This window comes from Typopeltis vanoorti, chromosome 17 (genome assembly GCF_054136105.1).
Source record: "Typopeltis vanoorti isolate ZY-2024b chromosome 17, IOZ_Tvanoo_1.0, whole genome shotgun sequence".
Classification (NCBI taxonomy): Eukaryota; Metazoa; Arthropoda; class Arachnida; order Uropygi; family Thelyphonidae; genus Typopeltis; species Typopeltis vanoorti.
The window spans coordinates 5,637,303-5,659,431 of NC_143565.1; the positions used below are offsets into that span (position 1 = coordinate 5,637,303).

At 34.9% G+C, this 22,129-nt stretch overlaps 1 protein-coding gene across 1 annotated transcript in view; it reads right to left on the reverse strand.

Annotated features, from left to right (window-relative positions):
• sdk (sidekick cell adhesion molecule) overlaps positions 1-22,129 on the reverse strand; it is a 496,543-nt gene that overhangs the window by 35,313 nt on the left and 439,101 nt on the right. The window contains exons 32-35 of the mRNA XM_090407513.1: positions 20,785-20,910; positions 19,427-19,600; positions 3,488-3,631; positions 949-1,090 (exon numbers count right to left, since the gene is read on the reverse strand). Coding sequence (XP_090263639.1) covers positions 949-1,090; positions 3,488-3,631; positions 19,427-19,600; positions 20,785-20,910 — 586 coding nt within the window. The remainder of the gene's footprint in view (positions 1-948; positions 1,091-3,487; positions 3,632-19,426; positions 19,601-20,784; positions 20,911-22,129) is intronic.

The following is a 22,129-nucleotide window of genomic DNA, read 5'->3' on the forward strand; positions in this document are numbered from 1 at the left end:
AAATTTAATAACAGCTGTAACAAATTTGCCATGAAAATCATCAATAAAAAGACCTAAACTATGAAAATAGACTGATTGAGCTGTATTCTGAATGGAGAGCCTATAGAAGAAGTAAAATATATCAGCTATTTTAGGAACAGTTTTTGGTGAGAATGGCAAATTAAATTTAGAAATAGATGATATAAGTAAAGGTGATATGATTGGGAGCTAGCTGAATAAATTTATATGGAAAAAGAGAGAAATTAGCCCAAACACTTGACTAGCAGTGTATAGGAAGGTGTTCAAACCAAGTTTAAGTTATGGATCTGAGAGATGAGTTAGAAATAAAAATCTTTATCGAAGATTAGAGACCATATATATGAGAGATCTGAGAAAGATTAGGGCAGCGAACAGACACCATTATTGGCAGAATCATATTAAAAATTAAGACATTAGGAAGAAACTTGACATTGTCTGCATTGAAAAATGTGTGAGTAGACCTAGGTGGATTAATTCAGCCAGAAGTGCCTTAGAAGAACAAAATGTTAGATACAATAATATTGAAATACTGACAAGTAATAGACTAATTTGAGGAAAATTGTTGATAGGAGATGATTATTAATAATGTAAACTTATTCATGTAGTGCTGTAGTAGCCTGAACAGCCCTTGAGGATAAATATATCAGGAAATTAATTACAATGATGATGAATTATTGCAATGGGGAGGACACAAAGTGGATTGCTAATCTTCAATTAATGCAAGATATCTTACTGTTCATCTTTATAAGTAATAACTACTTCTTTATGCCCATTCAAAATCTAAAACATCTTGGTTCTTTCAAATAGTTCAGCTGTGTAAATATATACAAAAATATGTAAATATATTTATTTATATTTACTTTATGTGAAATCATTTAATTTTACAAAATTTATGGCAATAAAACTTTCATTCATTAGAAGAGTACTCACTTTGTAAGAACGGCACTATTACTTTTTCTTGATAAAGAATTTTTACAAAGAGTTCCTCTTTTGGATTGTCTAAGTTCAAATGTTGCAAATCCACCATCATCCATACTTAAGTGATCATCTTGTAAGGACTTTTGTGATTCTTCTGTAAAGCCAGTAATACACATACTTTTGAGAATATATCTTAATCTGAATAGAATGCACAATATTATTTTCTGTATATAATGAATAAAATGTATTACAACAATTATATAAAATATAATCAATTAACCATCCAAGTGATCAAAGTATATTTGTATAATGGCACATTTTGTTTTCCAAAAATCCATAAACAAAATGTGCCATTACGTCCCATAGTGGATGGCATTGATTCCCCCACATATAAATTAGCCAAACATTTAGCCAAAGTGCTCACACACTATACTGGCAACCCACCATCACACATTAAAAACTCAGCCCACTTCAAAGCCAGTATAGAAAACCTCTCACTCCAACATACTGACATAATGTCAGTATGTTGGAGTGAGAGGTATCATAATGTCAGTTTTGACGTCTCCTCCCTATTCACAAATGTCCCACTCAAGGAAACCTTAGAGCTCATCCAAGCCTAATTTCCTCCCGATATCTCAGCCCTATTTCAGTTTACAATGAACTCAGGCTATTTTGTTTGGCAAGGAAAATTCTACAAACAGATAGAGGGGACAGCCATGGGCCAACTTCTTTATGGAGACTTTTGAAGAGAAAGCCTTAAACTCTGCCCCACAAAAACCCACTGTTTGGCTTCGCTACGTGGATGATGTATTCACTATTTGGCCACATGGCTCAGATACACTCCACTCCTTCTTAACACACTTAACCAACCAACACCTCAGAATCCTGTTCACCTTGGAAAAAGAGGAAAACAGCAGCCTCCCTTTCCTAGACACTCTAATCACTCGCCAGCCTGATGGATCCTTGGTTTTCTCTGTTAATAGAAAACCCACCCAATACAGGCAGATACATTTGCCAGCAATCCCCTCCCCACCTCACAACAATAGGGGGTTATTAAAACACTATATAATAGGGCAAAATTAATCTGTTCAGATGACAATGCCCTAACCTCAGAACTAAACCACATCCTTAATACTTTCTTAGCCAATGGCTACAACCCCCAAAAAATATTAAAACCAGTAAACCACAACCCCCCCCTCCCCTTCACAATAAAGATTACACTAAATCTATCACCATTTCCTACATCTGGGGCACCTCTGAAAAAATAACCAAAATCCTTAAAAAATACGACCTGACTTCTTGTTACAAACCATATAAAAAATTGGCATCCCTTATCCGCTCTACCAAAGACCAACCACTTCCCCTAGACCTACTTGGGGTATACCAGGCCCCTTGCAGCTGTAAACTGTCTTACTTTGGCCAAACAGGCAGGACAGCGGATATCAGGATTTCAGAACACAAAGACTACATCCAGTTTCACCAGTACAGCCACTCTGGGCTTGCAGACCATGCTCTGGATACCCACAACAGAATACATTGGAAGAAAGCCAAAGTAATACACTGCAGCAAGTTTAAGTACGAAAGATTATTCATAGAATCAGCCTCAGCTCTAAAAAAACATTCCAAACCTCAACAAATTTGGATGCATGACACTGCCCCACTGGGAGACTTGCATCATGAGAACATCAGCCCAAGAGCCAAGACAACCCAATAGGGGTTGTCTTAGGGGGAGGGGGTACCATTAGGACTTTAGGAACAACAATAGTTTGTCTTCTGCCTCATTTATTTTTTGTAGTGCCTGCGTGCATGTGTCATATTTGTATATTCCCATGATGATGGCAATGTGACATTGCTGAAATATAGGAAGTATTTATTAAATAATTTAATAGTCATGTGTTGCCAACGTATAAGCCTTTCTACAAGAATAACAACCAGAACGAAGGGAAAAATCCCATGTCCATCTTTTTAAACCCTCCTGACACCTGCAGAGTTGCGTGATATGCAAATTCCATGCATTTGATGTTTACAATGCCCCTTGATGGTGAATTTTGGAACTACTCCCCCCCAATACCACCTCCGCATGATGCACAATGCATTCCTGCACAACATTGATCGCTGGATGGCACTCCTCAAGGCCTTAAACATGGAAACTTTAATTTTGATCACCCTGTAGATCACTGCATATGTATTTGTTTAAAACTATATTTACTGTATTTATTTAAAAAGTAAATAAAAAATAATTTTTTTATTTTTTACATAAATCCCACTCACAAAAGACTAGTAACCTATGGCACATTTAGTGTCATGGGTAAATAAAAAGTTAAGCATCCAAGAAATCCAACTCTAGCCAAAACAAACTTTTGAGCCAAGCAGGCATCCAATGATAGTTTCACACCCTACTGGAAATGAAACTGTCCATCACCTGAACACTTTTATAAACATCCCTGCAGTGGAATTCGAATAACTCAACAAGTCAGTCAACCACTGTAGCAAGTGGGATACTGTTTGTGATTATTACTTAAAATATTAAATAAAAAAATTATATACTTACTTTTATATTTATATGCTTTGCTCTTAACACATAATACAGCTACTAAGAGTATAATTAGGATAACACTGATGGCTGCTAGCATTACAAGGAACCAAACTTCTCTATAGAAGGGAAGTCTCTGCTTATATTCCAAGTACAGTTTGCCTAAAAAAAAAAGTAAATGCTACAATGAAGAATACTCTAATTTTTAAACTGATACAATAGAAGACTAAAAATCTCTTTTAATTTGTAGTTTAAGGAACAATTAAGGGCTAAACCTATAACTGGGAGTAGTAGCCTGCACAGCTTACAAAAAATGCAGGGAACTGATTACAATTTCTAAGGTTATATTCAATCTTCACCTTCCTTGGTGTGCCGTGTTCTAGATAACCACTAGATACCTGAACAAATAAGGATGATCTGGCAATCTGGACTAAGCTAACCAAATTGCATTCTCTATTGGCTTAAAACACACACACAACAAAAAATGGTGGTACAATATAATTAAAATGTCATGTCAGGCATGACATTAAACAAGTTCCACCCACCCACCCACACACACACACACACACAATAATTAATTACTATTATTACAGAGATGAGATTCATTGTGTCAACAATGAACGTCACTTTGATATCACTGATGTACAAATGTAACAGCAGCACTCCGAGTAGTGAGCCCTGTAGCACACAGCAGTCAACTGTGTGCTACAGGTCAACTCTTTGATTCAACTTCGACATAGAATCCAACAATCATGTTCACAGATTCAAAGATACTGGCAAAATGAAACAATAAATGTCATCTCTCTCTCTCTCTCTTTTCCTCCTTAGCCATTCAGTGAAAAAGCAATCAAGACCATGTCTGGCAACCTATTCCACTCATATTTTGCTTCTCCAAGCAAAGAAGAATCAAGGCCTTACATCCTTGCTAACTATACTCTCATACAACTTTTAGGAATAACCCCTTGTTTTTTCCTGATTGATCATGTAATAGAAAATTCTTTAACATATGCTTTACAAACTGCTTTATTAATTGATAAGTTTCTATCATATCCCCTCCTTTAGGCATATTAGCTAAACTATATAACCCACAAACCTTCGGTCTATTTTCATAGGGGGTTCTGCATACCAATCAATTTAGAAACTCAACTCTGAATCTGCACCACATTCCCAAGATACCCAGACAACCAAATGTTTGCACAAATAGTCCATATACGATCACATCAAAGCCTTATAAAGAGGGATAACTTCCCATCACTGCTGTCAAGGTGTTTCTTACCATTCAATTGATCATCTGAGATATTTTGTCCTCTTTTACAATATGTCCTCTGAACTTCAACTCTGTCTGCTATTACCCCTAAATACCTAGCCTCGTTAATTTCTTTCAGTGGATCCATTCATGCAATACACCAAATGTAGTATTTTTTCATCCCATCATCAATTTCCCAAGGTTACTTACTATGACAGTGCTACATGATTAAGTTTACATTCTTACAAAAAAATTATCACAAATTTAAGTTTTTTTCATCCCCAAAGTGCATAACTTTGCACTTTGATACACTGAATTGGCAGCCATTATTCTTTGCCCAAACTACCAGTCTAATTAGATCATCATGGGATCTCAACATTATCTTTATTAACTACTGCTCATCACAGTTTAGCTTCATCTGTAAACAAATGGATAAGTCCCTTCAAATCATTCCCAACATCATCATTGACGAACAGAAGTGCTCCTTGTAGAGCCCTTTAAGCACGCATTTGTCACCAGTCTTCTCTTTGATTCAACTTCACCATACCCTACTCTTTTATGTCTGTCCATCAGCCATTGTCTCATGTTTTGTCACTAACTTCATGACCCACCCCACCAAATGCTTTTCTTGTAAATTTTTGCAAAGTCCAGCAATATCATTGTGTAACCATATCCTCTTATTCAACTCAGTTGTGACTTCATTGTAGAAAGTGAGTAAATTACTAAGACAAGATTCATTACAGCGCATCATGGTATAAACAACACAAAAAAAGAAGAAATAATAATAAATTCGTTTAACTTTCCATATTTTGCTGGTTTTCTAACCAGCATTATCATCAGAACACAAATTACAACTGTGGTGACACATAGCACATGATTAGAACATCATGGGAGCAATTCAAATTGTAACTGAAAAGGAACTAATCTCCTAACATGTTGCCCACTAGGGACAAAATAACAGTGAAGTTAATTCAGAGAGGTTTGTGATATTGTGGTCTTAGAATTACTGGTAGATCTTTGGCAAGTTAATATAGCCATACTTGTTGAGGCAGAGAAGTGCTTCATAGTTGATGTTAATTCTAAAAATCTCTCAGACCTGTAGTGACTTCAGTGTAGCATATGTATCTTCTTCTTCGAGTGCCATCACCTATCAGAGGTCGGTGACCACCTTGACAAATTTTGAGTGATCCACAGCCACTCTGAATAGTCCCTCAGAACTCATGCCAGTTCACTGTCTGATGTGTGCCAGCCAAGATTTTCTAAAGCCGAATTGGGTATCACTGATGGTGTCTTCACATTTTCTGCATATTTTTTTTTAATTATTTTCAGAAAGAAACATTTTGAGAACATGACTCATTAGACTGACCATCTATAGTCATTACAAGTTCTGGGATCTGCTTTTTTAGGTAGCATGATGAAGGTTGACTGTAACCAGTCTTCAGGGATTATGCCTGTATCGAAGATCTTATTAAATATTTTTACTACTTCCATTTAATCCTGTGTAAAGGAATATCCAGAGCATGGTCTGCCAGTCCCAACTTTTGCCATTTAGATGATCATGGATGTAGGCCTTGTGTGCTTCAAGGCAGATGACAGAAGCAAAAGGGGAACTTATACACTCCAGAATGTGCAAGAGGACGAAGTTGATCCTTAGGGGTAATAGATGAAAGTGGCTTAAATCTATTCTCATGTGAGGTTTGAAGGTGGTATGGAGAACTTTGCAGAGAACTTTAACTATTTTTTCAGACATACCTTGAATATAAGGAATGGAAATAGTTTTATTGTGATCTGGTGCATTCGTGGTATGAGGAATGGTGGGGATCGTAGCCACCAGTTAAAAAAAAAGTGTTGTAAGGCATCTCATCAAGGGATGTGTCACTTGAACAAATAGTCCTGCTCTGTGCATAAGTGTTTTAAGAATGACATACTGTTAGGATGGGTGGTGATGTGATGGCTTATATAAGTATCTCCTCATATTGGTTTCTATAAACAGAGACGGATCATGAACTATTTGGTAGTCATGTCAATAATGTGTCTAGAAAGAGAATGCAGTTCTTTCTTTCTTCTTCTATGATGAAGTGTCTTTGAGTATTTGGAAATTTAAATGTGCTAAAAATCTATCTAATTTGTCTAGGCCACAATACAAAAAGCAAAAACATCATCTAAGTAGCATAGCCAAAATGTTGGTTTATGTGTAGACATATTGAAAACTTGGTTTTTTTGTATGTTTGGGGGAAGGAGAGGATACCTTAGCAAACCATCTAGCTGGTTGTATATCTGAATAATTCATAAATGTCAGATGGGAAATGTGGCTTAATAAGGTCAAGAGTTTCTGTTAAAAGGTATGCTGAAGAACGATGAATGTAAAACAAATCATGATGATTGAATCTTTTATAATAATAATTCCTATTATGGTTTTAAAGTAAACAGAATTGTTAATAAAGGAAGGTGAGTTGACAATGAGAGGGGAAAGTGATTTAGTTAATTGTCTGGCAAATTTTTTGGTAGGGCTGTCTATGCAGCCAACTTTGGAAGTGTTAGGATGGGTGTTAGTTTGACATGGTAAGGTTTTATTTTTTTTATTAATTTCCTTGGTCTAAGATATGACTTAAAAAAAAAAAAAAAAAAGAACTTATACACTCTTTGGAAGGATTCCGATTTATAATTTAGTATACAGAGGAATCTTTAAAAAGCGTACTCATATTTCTCTTATATTCAGTTTGGTCCATAATGATGGTGACATTACCTCATCGTTTGTTATATATATATATATATTTTTTTTTTTTTTTTTTGGTATAAGATTTTATAGGCATTTCTTTAGGTGGAATGTTGCACTTGGAAAGTTTGAATTTTGCCAGAATTCTGGCCATGTCGAAAACTAATATTGTTAGCCACTGTGGGAGAAAGATTGCAGATAACACTTGAATGGCAGCAGTCTCAAGTAGAGTGATGTGGGCAAATATCAGAATCAGGAATTGGACAATGAAACTTATTTGTGCCTATGGTCCTATAGAAGGTTCTATTAAGGTAGAAGTAAAGGAATTTATTGATGCTTTAGAAAAAGCAACTGACACAATGAAAAAGGAAAAGTTGGTCCTTGTTGGAAACCTAAATAGCAGAGTAGGAAATGATGGTCAGACTTTGTATTTTCCCAAAATACAAAAATATTTTGGGAAAATTTGGAGAAAAGAGCAAAGCTAATAACAATGGCAAATACCTGTTGGGTTTCTACTCAGGACATGGACTGGTTATTACTAACAAAATGTTCCAACATAAAAATGTGCACAAATTCACATGGAGAGAAGAGGCAAGGAATAAGAAAAGTCTCAATGACTATGTTATTGTTGATAGTGATGTTTTCTCCCTGATGCAGGACACTAGAGTGTACAGAGGATTTGAAATTGGAAGTGTCACTATTTAGTCTTGAACAGGATAAAATTGAATTTCATATTGAAAAGAATAACATGTAAGAAAGTTTTAAAGAGAATAAAAGTTCAGCAGCTCTCAGATGTGAACTGTAGACTAAAATACACAAAGATTATTGAAGAAAAAATGAGAGTTTGAGAACAGCAACCAAACCTTGGAGATTCAGTAGCAAGCCTTGAAGAAAACCCTGATTGATTCAGCCAGAGAGGCACATGGTGAGGTTGTCTGCAAGGATAGAAAAATCAGAACTCCATGGTGGACACAGGAAGTTAAAGAGGCAGTGAAGGAAAAGAAGAAAGCATATCAAAAGTTCCTGGCAAATAAGTCAGCTTGTGCTCTGAGAGAATACAGAGACAAATGTAAGAACGCTAAACACTGTAAAAATAGCTAAACAAAAGTCATAGGAGTACTTTGGTAAGAACATACAAAATAAATATCAAGAAAGTCGCCAGATATTCTGGAGGTTATTGAAAAAGCTCAGAAATGGGGAAAGAGTGCTGTAAAACGAGTTAGACATGATAAAGGTGACATGAAAACTGGAGAGCAAGATATCCTTGAAGTATGGAGTAATTACTTCGAAAAATTGCTAAATGAAACAAAAAGTGATAGCACAGTGGTTAAAAACACTTAACAGACATACAGTCAGGAATACATATCCATACTTGAAGTAGAAAAAGCCATCAAAGGCTTGAAATGTGGAAAGGCAGCAGGAGTAGATGATATTCGACAAGAAATGCTCAAGTATGAAGATATAAAAGTTTTACAGTAGCTGCACAGCATAGTTCAGAAAGCCTGGACAGAGGGACGAATTCCTGATGATTGGAGTAGTTCTCATAGTTCCCAAACATAAATAAAAAGTCAAATAAAACTGAATGAGAATTACAGAGGTATTTCCCTACTGAGTGTTACTGGCAAGATTTATGCAAATAAACTTGCGAAACGGTTGAGAAGAATTGTGGAAGAAAAGCTTGGTAAAGAACAAGCAGGATTCAGCCAAATAGAGGCTGTCGGGATCACATCTTCACTTTACGACAAATAGTTGAGAAAGCATGGGAATATAACAAAGATCTACATTTAAGTTTTGTCGATCTGAAAAAGGCATATGACAAGGTGCCAAAGGAAAAGCTACTGAATACACTACAGTTATATGGTGTCAATGGGGCATTATATCAAGCAATACTTAGTCTTTATTTGAGTTGTAAGTCAGCAGTTAGAATTGAAGGAAGTACAGGAAGATGGTTTAATGTTAAATCTGGTGTGAGACAAGGATGTACATTATCCCCTCTATTATTCATTATCTATATGGATCACATTATGAAGAAAAGTGGTATTAAACATGATATCAGAATTGATGTTAATGTCAGCTCTTTGCTTTATGGGGATGATGTTATACTTCTAAATAAATCCGCTACATGTTTGCAAGATTCCCTGACTAAATTGAAGAACTGTTGTAATAGATATGGTATGAAGGTCAGCATTAAAAAGGCAAAAACAATGAAAATAAGCAGAAACACTGAAAATATCAACTGCAATGCGAATGGAAAACCTATAGAACAAGTAAAACATTTCAGCTATTTAGGCACGATTTTTAGTGATGATGGTAAATTAAATATGGAAATAGACAATAGAATCAACAAAGCTGGTATGGTAGGAAGTGAATTGAATAAATTCATATGGAATGAGAGAGAAATTAGTCAGAACACTAAATTTGTATACAAAACAGTGTTCAAACCAATTTTAAATTATGGATCTGAGAGCTGGGTCAGAAGTAAAACACTTGACCAAAGACTAGAGACCGCATATTATGAGAGTCCTGAGAAAGATTATAGGTGTGAAGAGATGGCATCAATGGCAATATCATATTAAAAACGAGGATATTAGGAAAGAACATGACATCGCCAGCATCCAGGAATGCGTTAGCAGAGCTAATCTCAGGTGGTATGGTCACGTAAACAGAATGGGCGAGGAAAGATTAGCAAAACAAGTGTTCTCTGCCAGGTTGGCAGCAAAACGACCCAGAGGAAGACCAAGATATAGGTGGATTGATACGGTACAAGGTGCCTTAGACGATAGAAATATAAGATCTGATAATGTTGGAGGCTTGACAAGCAACAGACTAATTTAGAGAAAAATTGTAGATAGAAAGTTAATAATGATGTAAATTTTCATGTAGTACTATCATATCCTATACATCCCTTTCTCAGGACTTTACAATCTTTCTCAGGACTCTCATATCTGTGGTTTCTAGTCTTTGGTCAAGTGTTTTACTTCTGATCCAGCTCTCAGATCCATAAGTTAAAACTGGTTTGAACACTGTCTTGTATACAGCTAATTTAGTGTTCCGACTAATTTCTCTCTTATTCCATATGAATTTATTCAATTGACTTCCCACCATGCCAGCTTTGCTGATTTTGTTGTCTATTTCTATACTTAATTTACCATCTTCACTATAATTCGTGCCTAAGTAGCTGAAATGTTTTACTTCTTCCACAGGTTCCACGTTCACAACACAGTTGACATTTTCAACAATTCTACCTATTTTCATTGTCTTTGTCTTTTTAATGCTGACCTTCATACCATATCTATTACAACAATTATTCAGTTTAGTCAGGGAATCTTGCAAACTTGTAGCAGATTTATTTAGAAGTATAACATCGTCCGCATAAAGCAAAGAGCTGACATTAACATCTCCAATTTTGATATCATGTTTAATACCACTTTCCTTCATAATGTGATCCATATAGATAATGAATAACAGAGGGGATAATGTACATCCCTGTCTCACAGCAGATTTAACATTAAACCATCTACCTGTACTTCCTTCAATTCTAACTGCTGACTTACAACTCAAATAAAGACTAAGTATTGCTTGATATAATGCCCCATTGACAACATATAACTGCAGTGTATTGAATAGCTTCTCTCTTGGCACCTTGTCATATGCCTTTTCCAAATTGACAAAACTTAAATACAGATCTTTGTTATATTCCCATGCTTTCTCGACTATTTGTCGAAGAGTGAAGATCTGTTCCTGACAGCCTCTATTTGGCCTGAATCCTGCTTGTTCTTCACCAAGCTTTTCTCTTCCACAATTCCTCTCAACCGTTTCTCAAGTATACTTGCATAGATCTTGCCAGGAAAACTCAGTAGGGAAATACCTCTGTAATTCTCACATGCAGTTTAATTTCCCTTTTTATATATGGGCACTATGAGAGCTCTACTCCAATCATCGGGAATTTGTCCCTCTGTCCAGGCTTTCTGAACTATGCAGTGCAGCCACTGTAAGACTCTTATACCACCATACTTCAGCATTTCTGGTCGAATTTCATCTAGTCCTGCTGCCTTTCCACATTTCAAGCCTTTGATGGCTTTTTCTACTTCAAGAATGGATATGTATTCCTGACTGCATGCCTGGTCAGTGTTTTTTTACCACTGTGCTGTCATCACTGCTTGTTTCATTTAGCAGTTTTTCAAAGTAATTACTCCATACTTCAAGGATATCTTTTTCTCCCGTTTTCATGTCACCTTTATCATCTCCAATTCCTTTTACAGCACTCTTTCCTCCACTCTTAAGCTTCTTCAACAACCTCCAGAATATTTTGCCGCCTTCTTGATATTTATTTTCTATATTCTTGCCAAAGTCCTCCCATGACTTTTGTTTAGCTAGTTTTACACAGTGTTTAGCATTCTTGCATTTGTCTCTATATTCTCTAAGAGCACAAGCTGACTTATTTGACAGGAACTTTTGGTATGCTTCCTTCTTTTCCTTCACTGCCTTTTTAACTTCCTGTGTCCACCAAGGTGTTCTGATTTTTTTATCCTTACAGACAACCTCACCACATGCCTCTCTGGCAGAATCAATCAATGTTTTCTGCAGAGTTTGCCACTGAATCTCCAAGGTTTGATTCCTGTTCTCAAACTCTTTCATTTTTTCTTCAATAATCTTTGTGTATGTTAGTCTACAGTTCACATCTGAGAGCTGCTCAACTTTTATTCACTTTAAAACATTCTTACATGTCATTCTTTTCAATATTAAATTCAATTTTATCCTGCTCAAGACTAAATAGTGATCACTTCCAATTTCAAATCCTCTGTACACTCTGGTGTCCTGCACCAGGTTGAAAACATCACTATCAACAATAACATAGTCAACGAGACTTTTCTTATTCCTAGCCTCTTCTCTCCATGTGAATTTGTGCACATTTTTATGTTGGAACATTTTGTTAGTAATAACCAGTCCATGTCCTGAGCAGAAATCCAACAGATATTTGCCATTATTATTAGCTTTGCTCTTTTCTCCAAATTTTCCCAAAATATTTTTGTATGTCTCACAATCATTTCTTACTCTGCTATTTAGATCCCCAACAAGGACCAACTTTTCATTTTTCATTGTGTCAGTTGCTTTTTCTAAAGCCTCAAAAAACTCCTACACTTCTACCTTAGTAGAACCTTCTGTGGGACCATAGGCACAAATAACTCTCATTGTCCAGTTCCCCATTCTCATATTTGCCCACATTACTCTACTTGAGACTGACTGCCATTCAAGAAGAATAGCCTCGTATTTTGTGTTGAATATTATGGCTATTCCTTCTTTTCCTTGATTGTCATTGCCTGAATATAACATTTTGTATTTATTGCTCAGAAAGATCTCACGGGTTTTTGTCTTTTTTGTTTCAGTCACCCCTATTATGTCGATCTGGTACTTATCTAATTCCTCAGCTAGCTCCATTTCTTTGCCATTCAGGCTTCTTATGTTGATAGTACCGATCTTTAACTCTGGTGATGTTGAGTTGGGGTTTGTTTTCAGATTTGTTCCAGTAGCTGACTTTTCGCTGTTCGCCCTGGTTCCCTGGCGAAAACAACGGGGCGGCCTTGTTTAACCGGGCAACGCCCCAGCCAGCATGAAATTTTGTCATGTTGTACTATCATTTTTTATTTTGGTTTAACCAATAAGAATACAATTTGGTCAGCTAAATCCCAAATTGCCAGCCCATCCTCCTACGTTCAGTATCCAAGTAGATACCCAGCAGGGTGCACCACGAGACGGTGAGGATTGGACATTAAGTCTGAAGCCCTGGTCGGTTCTCTGCATTCCTTTAAAGGATATGTGGAGGTCTCCTCTCAGTTATACAGCTTTGACCCTTAAGCACCCCTATCCAAAAACAGATGTTAGCAATTAGGACTTTAGTTCCTTGTGTGTACTGTGACAAACTGTTCTTGTGCTCTGAAAATGCTGGATATAATACAGCAAAATATTAGCTAATAAGTTAATAAGTATTAATTATTTTCTTATTATTAATCATCATCAAATTCCTGACATGTACACTCAAGGGGTGTATAGAATATGATAGTACTACATCAAAAATTTGCATCATTACTAACTTCCTACCTACAATTTTCCTCCAAATCAGTCTGTTACTTGTCAAGACTCCAATGTTATCAGATCTTAAATTTCTATCGTCTAAGGAAGCTTCCCAAACTGTGGGCCGCGGCCCTCTTGGGGGCCGTAGGTTTTGTTGAGGGGGGCCGTGAAATAATGAAAAAAATTTAAAATGTTTTAAGACTAAGTAGATTTTTTTATTTTAAAAGAAACGTATTTAACTTTTATTATTTATTATTTCTTTTTTGTTATTTTTTATATTTTAATGGAAAAATTCACAGATTGGTGTTGGTTCACAAACTTTGCTTCCAGCATATTTCGGCATTTAATGAATATTAGTAAATATTGCTTATTCATATGTTTCATTTCAAAGCAGTTGTTAATTGTATTTACTTCGAATGCTCTCCAGGGAAGCTCCAAATCTTCCTGTCCCTTTCATAATCAGGGATATTGACTTTATATACATATCAAAACTCGTTTTATATTATCGCTGTCATCCGAGCTAGTTTTCTGTTACCAATAAAAGTTTCGCATATACTTCACAGTTGAAAAAAAGCTTAAACAAGTTCATGTGGGGAGATGCTTGCAGTGGTAAACAACATGCCCTCCCTAACAGGCACTATACTGCAGAGGCAATAAAAACAAGTACTTTTATTATGCCAGTGAATAAGGTATGAGGAGTCTGTGTAATATATTTCTCAACAAATAGTGCAATTAGAGACAACTGGGATAAAAACATTAATTAATGAATCACATGTCCCCTCATACAGAAACTATGCTGTATAGACTGAAACAAAACCATATGTTGCATGGGCACACACAGTATTTAACTAAAAACTATTGTTATTAATTAAATGTGAGTTCGATTTCCCAAGGCAGCAATAAAATTCAACCGAACGTGTTAAAATTCGTAAAAGTGTTAAAACTAAGTAATATATATATATATATATAATGTTATGGCAGTTTCACATATGGCATTCGGTTGAAGAGAGTTAGCATTTCAACTCAATTGTCAGCTATGCTTTTATCTTTCGGTTGCGCGATCTTTTGTTAATACCACACCAATCATATGCACGTTTTAATAACCTGCCTTTGCTGTGTGTTTTGCGTTAGGCTTAATTACCTTAAGGGAGAAAGGTCACAAAAGAGAAAAATGTTCCTGGTCCGGGGATTCCCTTATTCAGGTAATATTCACTAATTTCATCATATCAGTCTGTGGTGTGCCAGTATCGGTAAGTGGTGATATTATTTGACCTATTCTATGTTAAAAATTTTAACATTGAGATGGATAAGTGGCTGATAAAAAATAAAAAAAAAATTCAAGCAAACAATCAGAAGAAGCAGAAACAGACTCAAAACAGTATTTCATATTTTACCAGAACACCCCACATCGTCTTCAGAACCAAACGGTAAGATGCAAAAAATATAATATATGCATTTGATTTTTGCAATATTCGCTGTGTATGTTTTGTATTGAATATAAATACAATAAATATTATAATATATCTCTTTATTACGATTTTTTTTCGAGGGGGGGAGGGCTGAAATATTTTAATTTTTGCAAAGGGGGACCAGACGTCCCAAAGTTTGGGAAGCACTGGTCTAAGGCACATTGTACCTTTTCAATCCACCTATATCTTGGTCTTCACCTGGGTTGTTTTCATGCCAACCTGGCAGAGAACACTTGTTTTACTAATCTTTCCTCGCCCATTCTGTTTAAGTGACCAAACCACCTGAGATTAGCTCTGCTAACGCATTCCTGGATGCCGACAATATCAAGTTCTTTCCTAATATCCTCGTTTTTAATATGATATTGCTAGTGATGCCATCTGTTCACGGCTCTAATCTTTCTCAGGACTCTCATATCTACGGTCTCTAGTTTTTGGTTAAGTATTTTACTTCTGACCCAGCTCTCAGATTCATAAGTTAAAACTGGTTTGAATACTGTCTTGTATACAGCTAATTTAGTGTTCTGACTAATTTTTCTCTTATTCCATATGAATTTATTCAATTGACTTCCTACCGTACCAGCTTTGTTGATTCTGTTGTCTATTTCCATATTTAATTTACCATCAGTAAAAATCGTGCCTAAGTAGCTGAAATGTTTTACTTGTTCCACAGTTCCCCGCTCACAACACATTTGATATTTTCAACAATTCTAAATATTTTCATTGTCTTTGTCTTTTTAATGCTGACCTTCATACTATATCCATTTCAACAGTTATTCAATTTAGTCAGGGACTCTTGCAAACTTGTAGCGGATATATATTTAGAAGTATAACATCGTTTGCATAAACCAAAGAGCTGACATTAACATCTCCAATTCTGATATCATGTTTAATATCACTTTCCTTCATAATGTGATCCATATAGATAATGAATAACAGAGGGGATAATACATCCTTGTCTCACACCAGATTTAACATTAAACCATCTTTCTGTACTTCAATTCTAACTGCTGACTTTCAACTCAAACAAAGACTAAGTATTGCTTGATATAATGCCACAATGACACCATATAACTGTAGCGTATTGAATAGCTTCTCTCTTGGCTCCTTTTCATATGCCTTTTCCAGATCGACAAAACTTAAATACAGATCTTTGTTATATTCCCATGCTTTCTCAACTATTTGTCGTAAAGTGAAGATCTGATCCTGACAGCCTCTATTTGGCCTGAATCCAGGTTGTTCTTCACCAAGCTATTCTTCCACAATTCTTCTCAACCGTTTCTCAGGTATGCTTGCATAGATCTTGCAGACTTTTATACAACCATATTTCAGTATTTCTGGTCAAATATCATCTACTCCTGCTGCCTTTCCACATTTCAAGCCTTTGATGGCTTTTTCTACTTCAAGTATGGATATGTATTCCTGACTCTATGCCTGTTGAGTGTTTTTTTACCACTGTGCTATCACTGCTTGTTTCATTTAGCAATTTTTCGAAGTAATTACTTCATACTTCAAGGATATCTTTTTCTCCTGTTTTCATGTGACCTTTATCATCTCTAACTCCTTTTACAGCACTCTTTCCTCCATTTCTAAGCTTCTTCAACAACCTCCAAAATATCTTACCACCTTCTTGATATTTATTTTCTATGATCTTGCCAAAGTCCTCCCCATGACTTTTGTTTAGCTAGTTTTACATGGTGTTTAGCTTTCTTACATTCGTCTCTGTATCTCTCAGAGCACAAGCTGACTTATTTGACAGGAACTTTTGATATGCTTTCTTCTTTTCCTTCACTGCCTCTTTAACTTCCTGTGTCCACCAGGGAGTTCTGATTTTTTTATCTTTACAGACAACCTCACCACATGCCTCTCTGGCAGAATCAGTCAATGTTTTCTTCAGAGTTTGCCACTGAATCTCCAAGGTTTGATTCCTGTTCTCAAACTGTTTCATTTTTTTTTCCAATAATCATTGTGTATTTTAGTCTACAGTTCACATCTGAGAGCTGCTCAACTTTTATTTGCTTTGAAACTTTCTTACATGTTATTCTTTTCAATACGAAATTCAATTTTATCCTGCTCAAGACTAAAAAGTGATCACGTCCAATTTCAAATCCTCTGTACACTCTGGTATCCTGCACCAGGGAGAAAACATCACTATCAAGGAATAACATAGTCAATGAGACTTTTCTTATTCCTTGCCTCTTCTCTCCATGTGAATTTGTGCACATTTTTATGTTGGAACATGGTGTTAGTAATAACCAGTCCATGTCCTGAGCAGAAATCCAACAGGGGTTTGCCGTTATTATTAGCTTTGCTGTTTTCTCCAAATTTTCCCAAGATATTTTTGTATGTCTCACAATCATTTCCTACTCTGCTATTTAGATCCCAACAAGGACCAACTTTTCCATTTTCATTGTGTCTGTTGCTTTCTCTAAAGCATCAAAAAATTCCTCCACTTCTACCTTAGTAGAACCTTCTGTGGGACCATAGGCACAAGTAAGTCTCATTGTCCAGTTACCCATTCTCATATTTGCCCACATCACTCTACTTGAGACTGCCTGCCATTCAAGAAGATTAGCCTCGTATTTTGTGTTGATTACTATGGCTACGCCTTGTTTTCCCTCGATTGTCATTTCCTGAATATAACATTTGGTATTTATTGTTCAGAAAGATCTCACCAGTTCTGTTCTTTTTTGTTTCAGTCACCCCTATTATGTCAATCTGGTACTTATCTAATTCCTCAGCTAGCTCCATTTCTTTGTCATTCAGGCTTCTTATGTTGATTGTACCGATCTTTTGGTGATGTTGATTTGGTGGTGTGCTTTCAGATTTGTTCCAGTAGATGACTTTTCGCTGTTCACCCTGGTTCCCTGGCGAAAACAACGGGGGCCTTGTCTAACCAGGCGAAGCCCCAGCCGGCATGAAATTATGTCATGTTGTACCATCATTTTCTATATTGGTTTAAGCCAATAAGAATACAATTTGGTCGGCTAAATTCCAAATTACCAGCCCATCCTCGTTCATTCGGTATTCAGGTAGATACCCAACAGGGTGCACCACAAGAAGGTGAGGATTGGACAGTAGGTCAGAAGCCCTGGTCTCCGCATTCCTTTAAAGGCTATGTGTGGGGTCTCCTCTCAGTTATACAGCTTTGACCATTAAGCACATTATTCTGTGTTGTGAATTATACTGTTAAATATAAACTGACTTGTTTGCTAATAATAATATATATACAGTAAAACCCTTTTTTTTTTGTTTTAACACTTTTCAGGGGACTGATGGAAAAAAGTGTAAATAGCAAGAAATGTAAAAAAACATTAAAAAAGGCTAAAAGATGACTTACTGCTAGTATGTGAGTCTACATACAGATTACAAAATTTATTTTACTGAAAATAAATGAATTTACAATTACTTACATTTATCTATTTAAAAATTCTTTTATTGTTGATTGTTTTTTTTTTTTTTTTTTTTTTTTTTTTGACATAGCACCAGATTGCTTTTCATTGGGTTCAATGCTTGACCTGTTTTTTACTATCGTGTTCAAAGAGGACATGGACAATCCAAGATCTTTTGCTTAATGCTCACTTGTTCCAGCATGCCAATCTACACGTCGCAGAATTGCCATCTTTTCTTCTACAGAAATACATTTTCTGTCTTTTTTCTCCATGTTACTAATATGGATAATCCACCACCGCAACTTCAAAGCAACTTTCACATGCTAAATTACATAGCAGAAATTCTGCAATATCAATTCGTACTGTGAATGAAAAACCACGGTATCACTCATCGCTACATTACTGCTGCAAGCATTCAAGTCACTGTGATAGCGGAAACGAAACTACAGCTGAAAGCAACGCCATCTGGGAACAAAAATGTGCAGATTTCCGCAGAAATCGATAATGATCAGGAAAAAAAAGTAGCTACAATATTCAATATTAGACAGTTGGATAATCTTCTTGAATGATATGCATTTTAAAGTAAAATGATGTGATGAGCAAACATCAAAATGGGTGATTGAAAATCATTATTGTGAAAATAATGTGAAAATCATTATTGTCACCAGATAAAAAAATGCAAATCACGGGAAATAACGTCCACATCAAGTTGTTAATGGCGGGAAAAACAATATATTGTAAGAATAGGTCTTAAGACGGGACCAAAGGAAAATGCAGGAAAATGTAAATTGCAGGAACATAAAAATGGGGTTTTACTGTATATATTATTGATTCCTGAAACCACGATGAGGCAATGCTAAGATCCTATTTGAATTCAGTATATCAAAATTAAAATTATACACCTACTTTTGGTTAAGGAAAAACAAAAAAATTTCAATTTTCAATTAAAAATAAACTTTCAATTAAAAAAATTTCAATTGTTATCAGAGATACAGAAAATTTTAGTTTCTCACCATATTTTTCACCTTCTCATTACATTATGATGTCATTAAGCATCATACTTACTTGGAGTAGAAAATGGTTCTGGTGATACAGCTGGCATGCTAATTCCATATTGGTTTCGAGCAAAAAGCCTAAACTCATAGGAAGTAGATGGCAGCAAGTTTTGAAAACTGATAACGTAGAAAATTTCTGGTCCACTATTCAACTGAGCAAGTGTTTGCCATGGCTCTTCACCATCTGATGTAAGAAAATAAATTTTACTTTAGTTTCTAAATGCATTTCAATAAAATGGGAGTCATATACCATATCTGAACAAAAAATTTCATTTCAGCTTTTATGATTATGTATAGGAATTTTCCAAAATAATGCTGTGTGACATTCAAATATATACTGAATAAAAATGATGGAGGTTGCATATAATATTAATTAACTGATATGTTTTGTCATTAATTAGACTTGTGCCATCTTCAAGATTACAGTATTTAATTACAATTAACTAAATTTTACAAAGACACCAAACAAATGCACCATGTCTGAACTTGCAAAGTTCACAAGCCATTAGATTCAAAACAATTGAGTATTAAAGCATTCTTAGCTATCAGTTATCCACTTCCAGGAGGTAACTTCCAGGAGTGTTTGGGCATGAGTGTATATTCATACAATATCATATTCATGTATACCCATACATTCATACAATATATAGTGTATATTCATACAATAACATCATACAATATAAAGTACTAATTCCTTGCAAGATATTACTCACTGGTTACCTAAAAGTCAGTGTGGTGGGCATAGTTTTCTTTTGAGAATATGCAGTCAGAGGCTGCAGTGTTCTTGCATTTGTGTTTGACATGTTATCCTGCATATCAGATGTGAAATTTATAATGAGCTCCTAAGTTTTATGCTTTGTTCAATGATGTTGCTTAACCTCTCTACCAGCCATGGTGGATGAAATAGTGATACCAAATTGCACTTCTTATCCATGTTATTGAATAGGTGTTAAAGAATCGTATCCAGATTTTGCTGGATGTCTATAGTATGACAGGTTTTAATTTAGTTTCATACTGCATTACTTTTTCAAAATATTCCATGTATATGCTAAGGATGGCAATAACAGCAAACCAATGGCTAATCCACAGTGCCAATACAAAGTATGGCCTTTCCATTTGAAAGTAAAGAAGAACATAGATTTTTAATATATCTAGAAGGAAGATTTTCTATGTAGTGAATGGCTGTAACTAATAATGCCACAAGTCTAATCAGTGCATAACAAACATTTAATAAACAAAAATGGATGTCTTACACAGAGAAACTCAGTTCATTCTTTCATAGTTAATCTGTTTTCTTTTAAACAATAGTTTTTTTGTTTTTTTTTATGAAATTTAATAGAATGTCTGAAACATGGAGTAAAAACTCACCTGACTGCTTAGACTCTATGAGATAACCTATTATAGGGGCAGATTTTGAAGGGCCATTTTTCCACTGTAGAGTTACTGATGTCTGTGTATGTTTTAAAGTTAAATCGAAAGGAGCTCCAGGAGATTCTATACATTTCAATATATGAAAACTTAATAAATTTCATAAATGGCTTCTAATTATATTATTAAAAAAATTCTCTGCAGAATGCTTATTTAGCTAATCAGAGATTTTACAGACAATTTTAGTTTCTTTCCCACTATATCAAAGAGATTCTAAATCTTTTGTAATGTAATTATTTACTAGATTCTAAATATTTTTAGTAAGAACTAGTTGAATCATTTTTAATAAAAATATTCCAAAAATCACTCAAGCCTGACATGGTTCTAAAATAAACATGTTATTATGAAACATATCTTGATACTTACAAATATTTTCACAAAAATACATGCAAAAAAAAAGCAATTTAGATCATTAAACTGGACTGATAATCATCATATGAATACAATGAACATGAGTTACACTCTCTTTCTTTCTCTCTCTCTCTCTCTCTCAAAGCAAAGAGAAGCCTGCAACATTATTTTCATGTTTAATATTAAAAGTAACTGAATGGAAAGCAATTTCAAAATGAATAGTTAGTTGGAATATTTTTAATAAAAATATTATTTTTATTAAACATTATTTTCATGTTTAATATTAAAAGTAACTGAATGGAAAGCAATTTCAAAATGAATAGTTAGTTGGAATATTTTTAATAAAAATATTCCAAAAATCACTCAAGCCTGACATGGTTCTAAAATAAACATGTTATTATGAAACATATCTTGATACTTACAAATATTTTCACAAAAATACGTGCAAAAAACAAAAAAACAAAAAATGCAATTTAGATCATAAAACTGGACTGATAATCATCATATGAATACAATGAACACGAGTTACACTCTCTTTCTTTCTCTCTCTCTCTCAAAGCAAAGAGAAGCCTGCAATATTATTTTCATGTTTAATATTAAAAGTAACTGAATGGAAAGCAATTTCAAAATGAATAGTTAGTACAATACCACAGAAGAGACCATCCAGGAAGGAAGTAAAGAAATTTTTTTTGAGTCATCCGTTGTTTCAAGGAAATATAAGAAGAAATGATACAAAATTGATAAATGGTTCAAATTACACAGCTAAAAACTTTTTATTCATTATCAATATATATTTCAGTCCAATGTCAAGATTATTTTCAAAATACTAATTAACTTAGTAACAATTTGTTTGGACTCATGTTGCAACATATTAACTTCATGCTGCATGTCTGAAGAACACTATTAGAGTCCACATTATCATCTCCAAAAGATA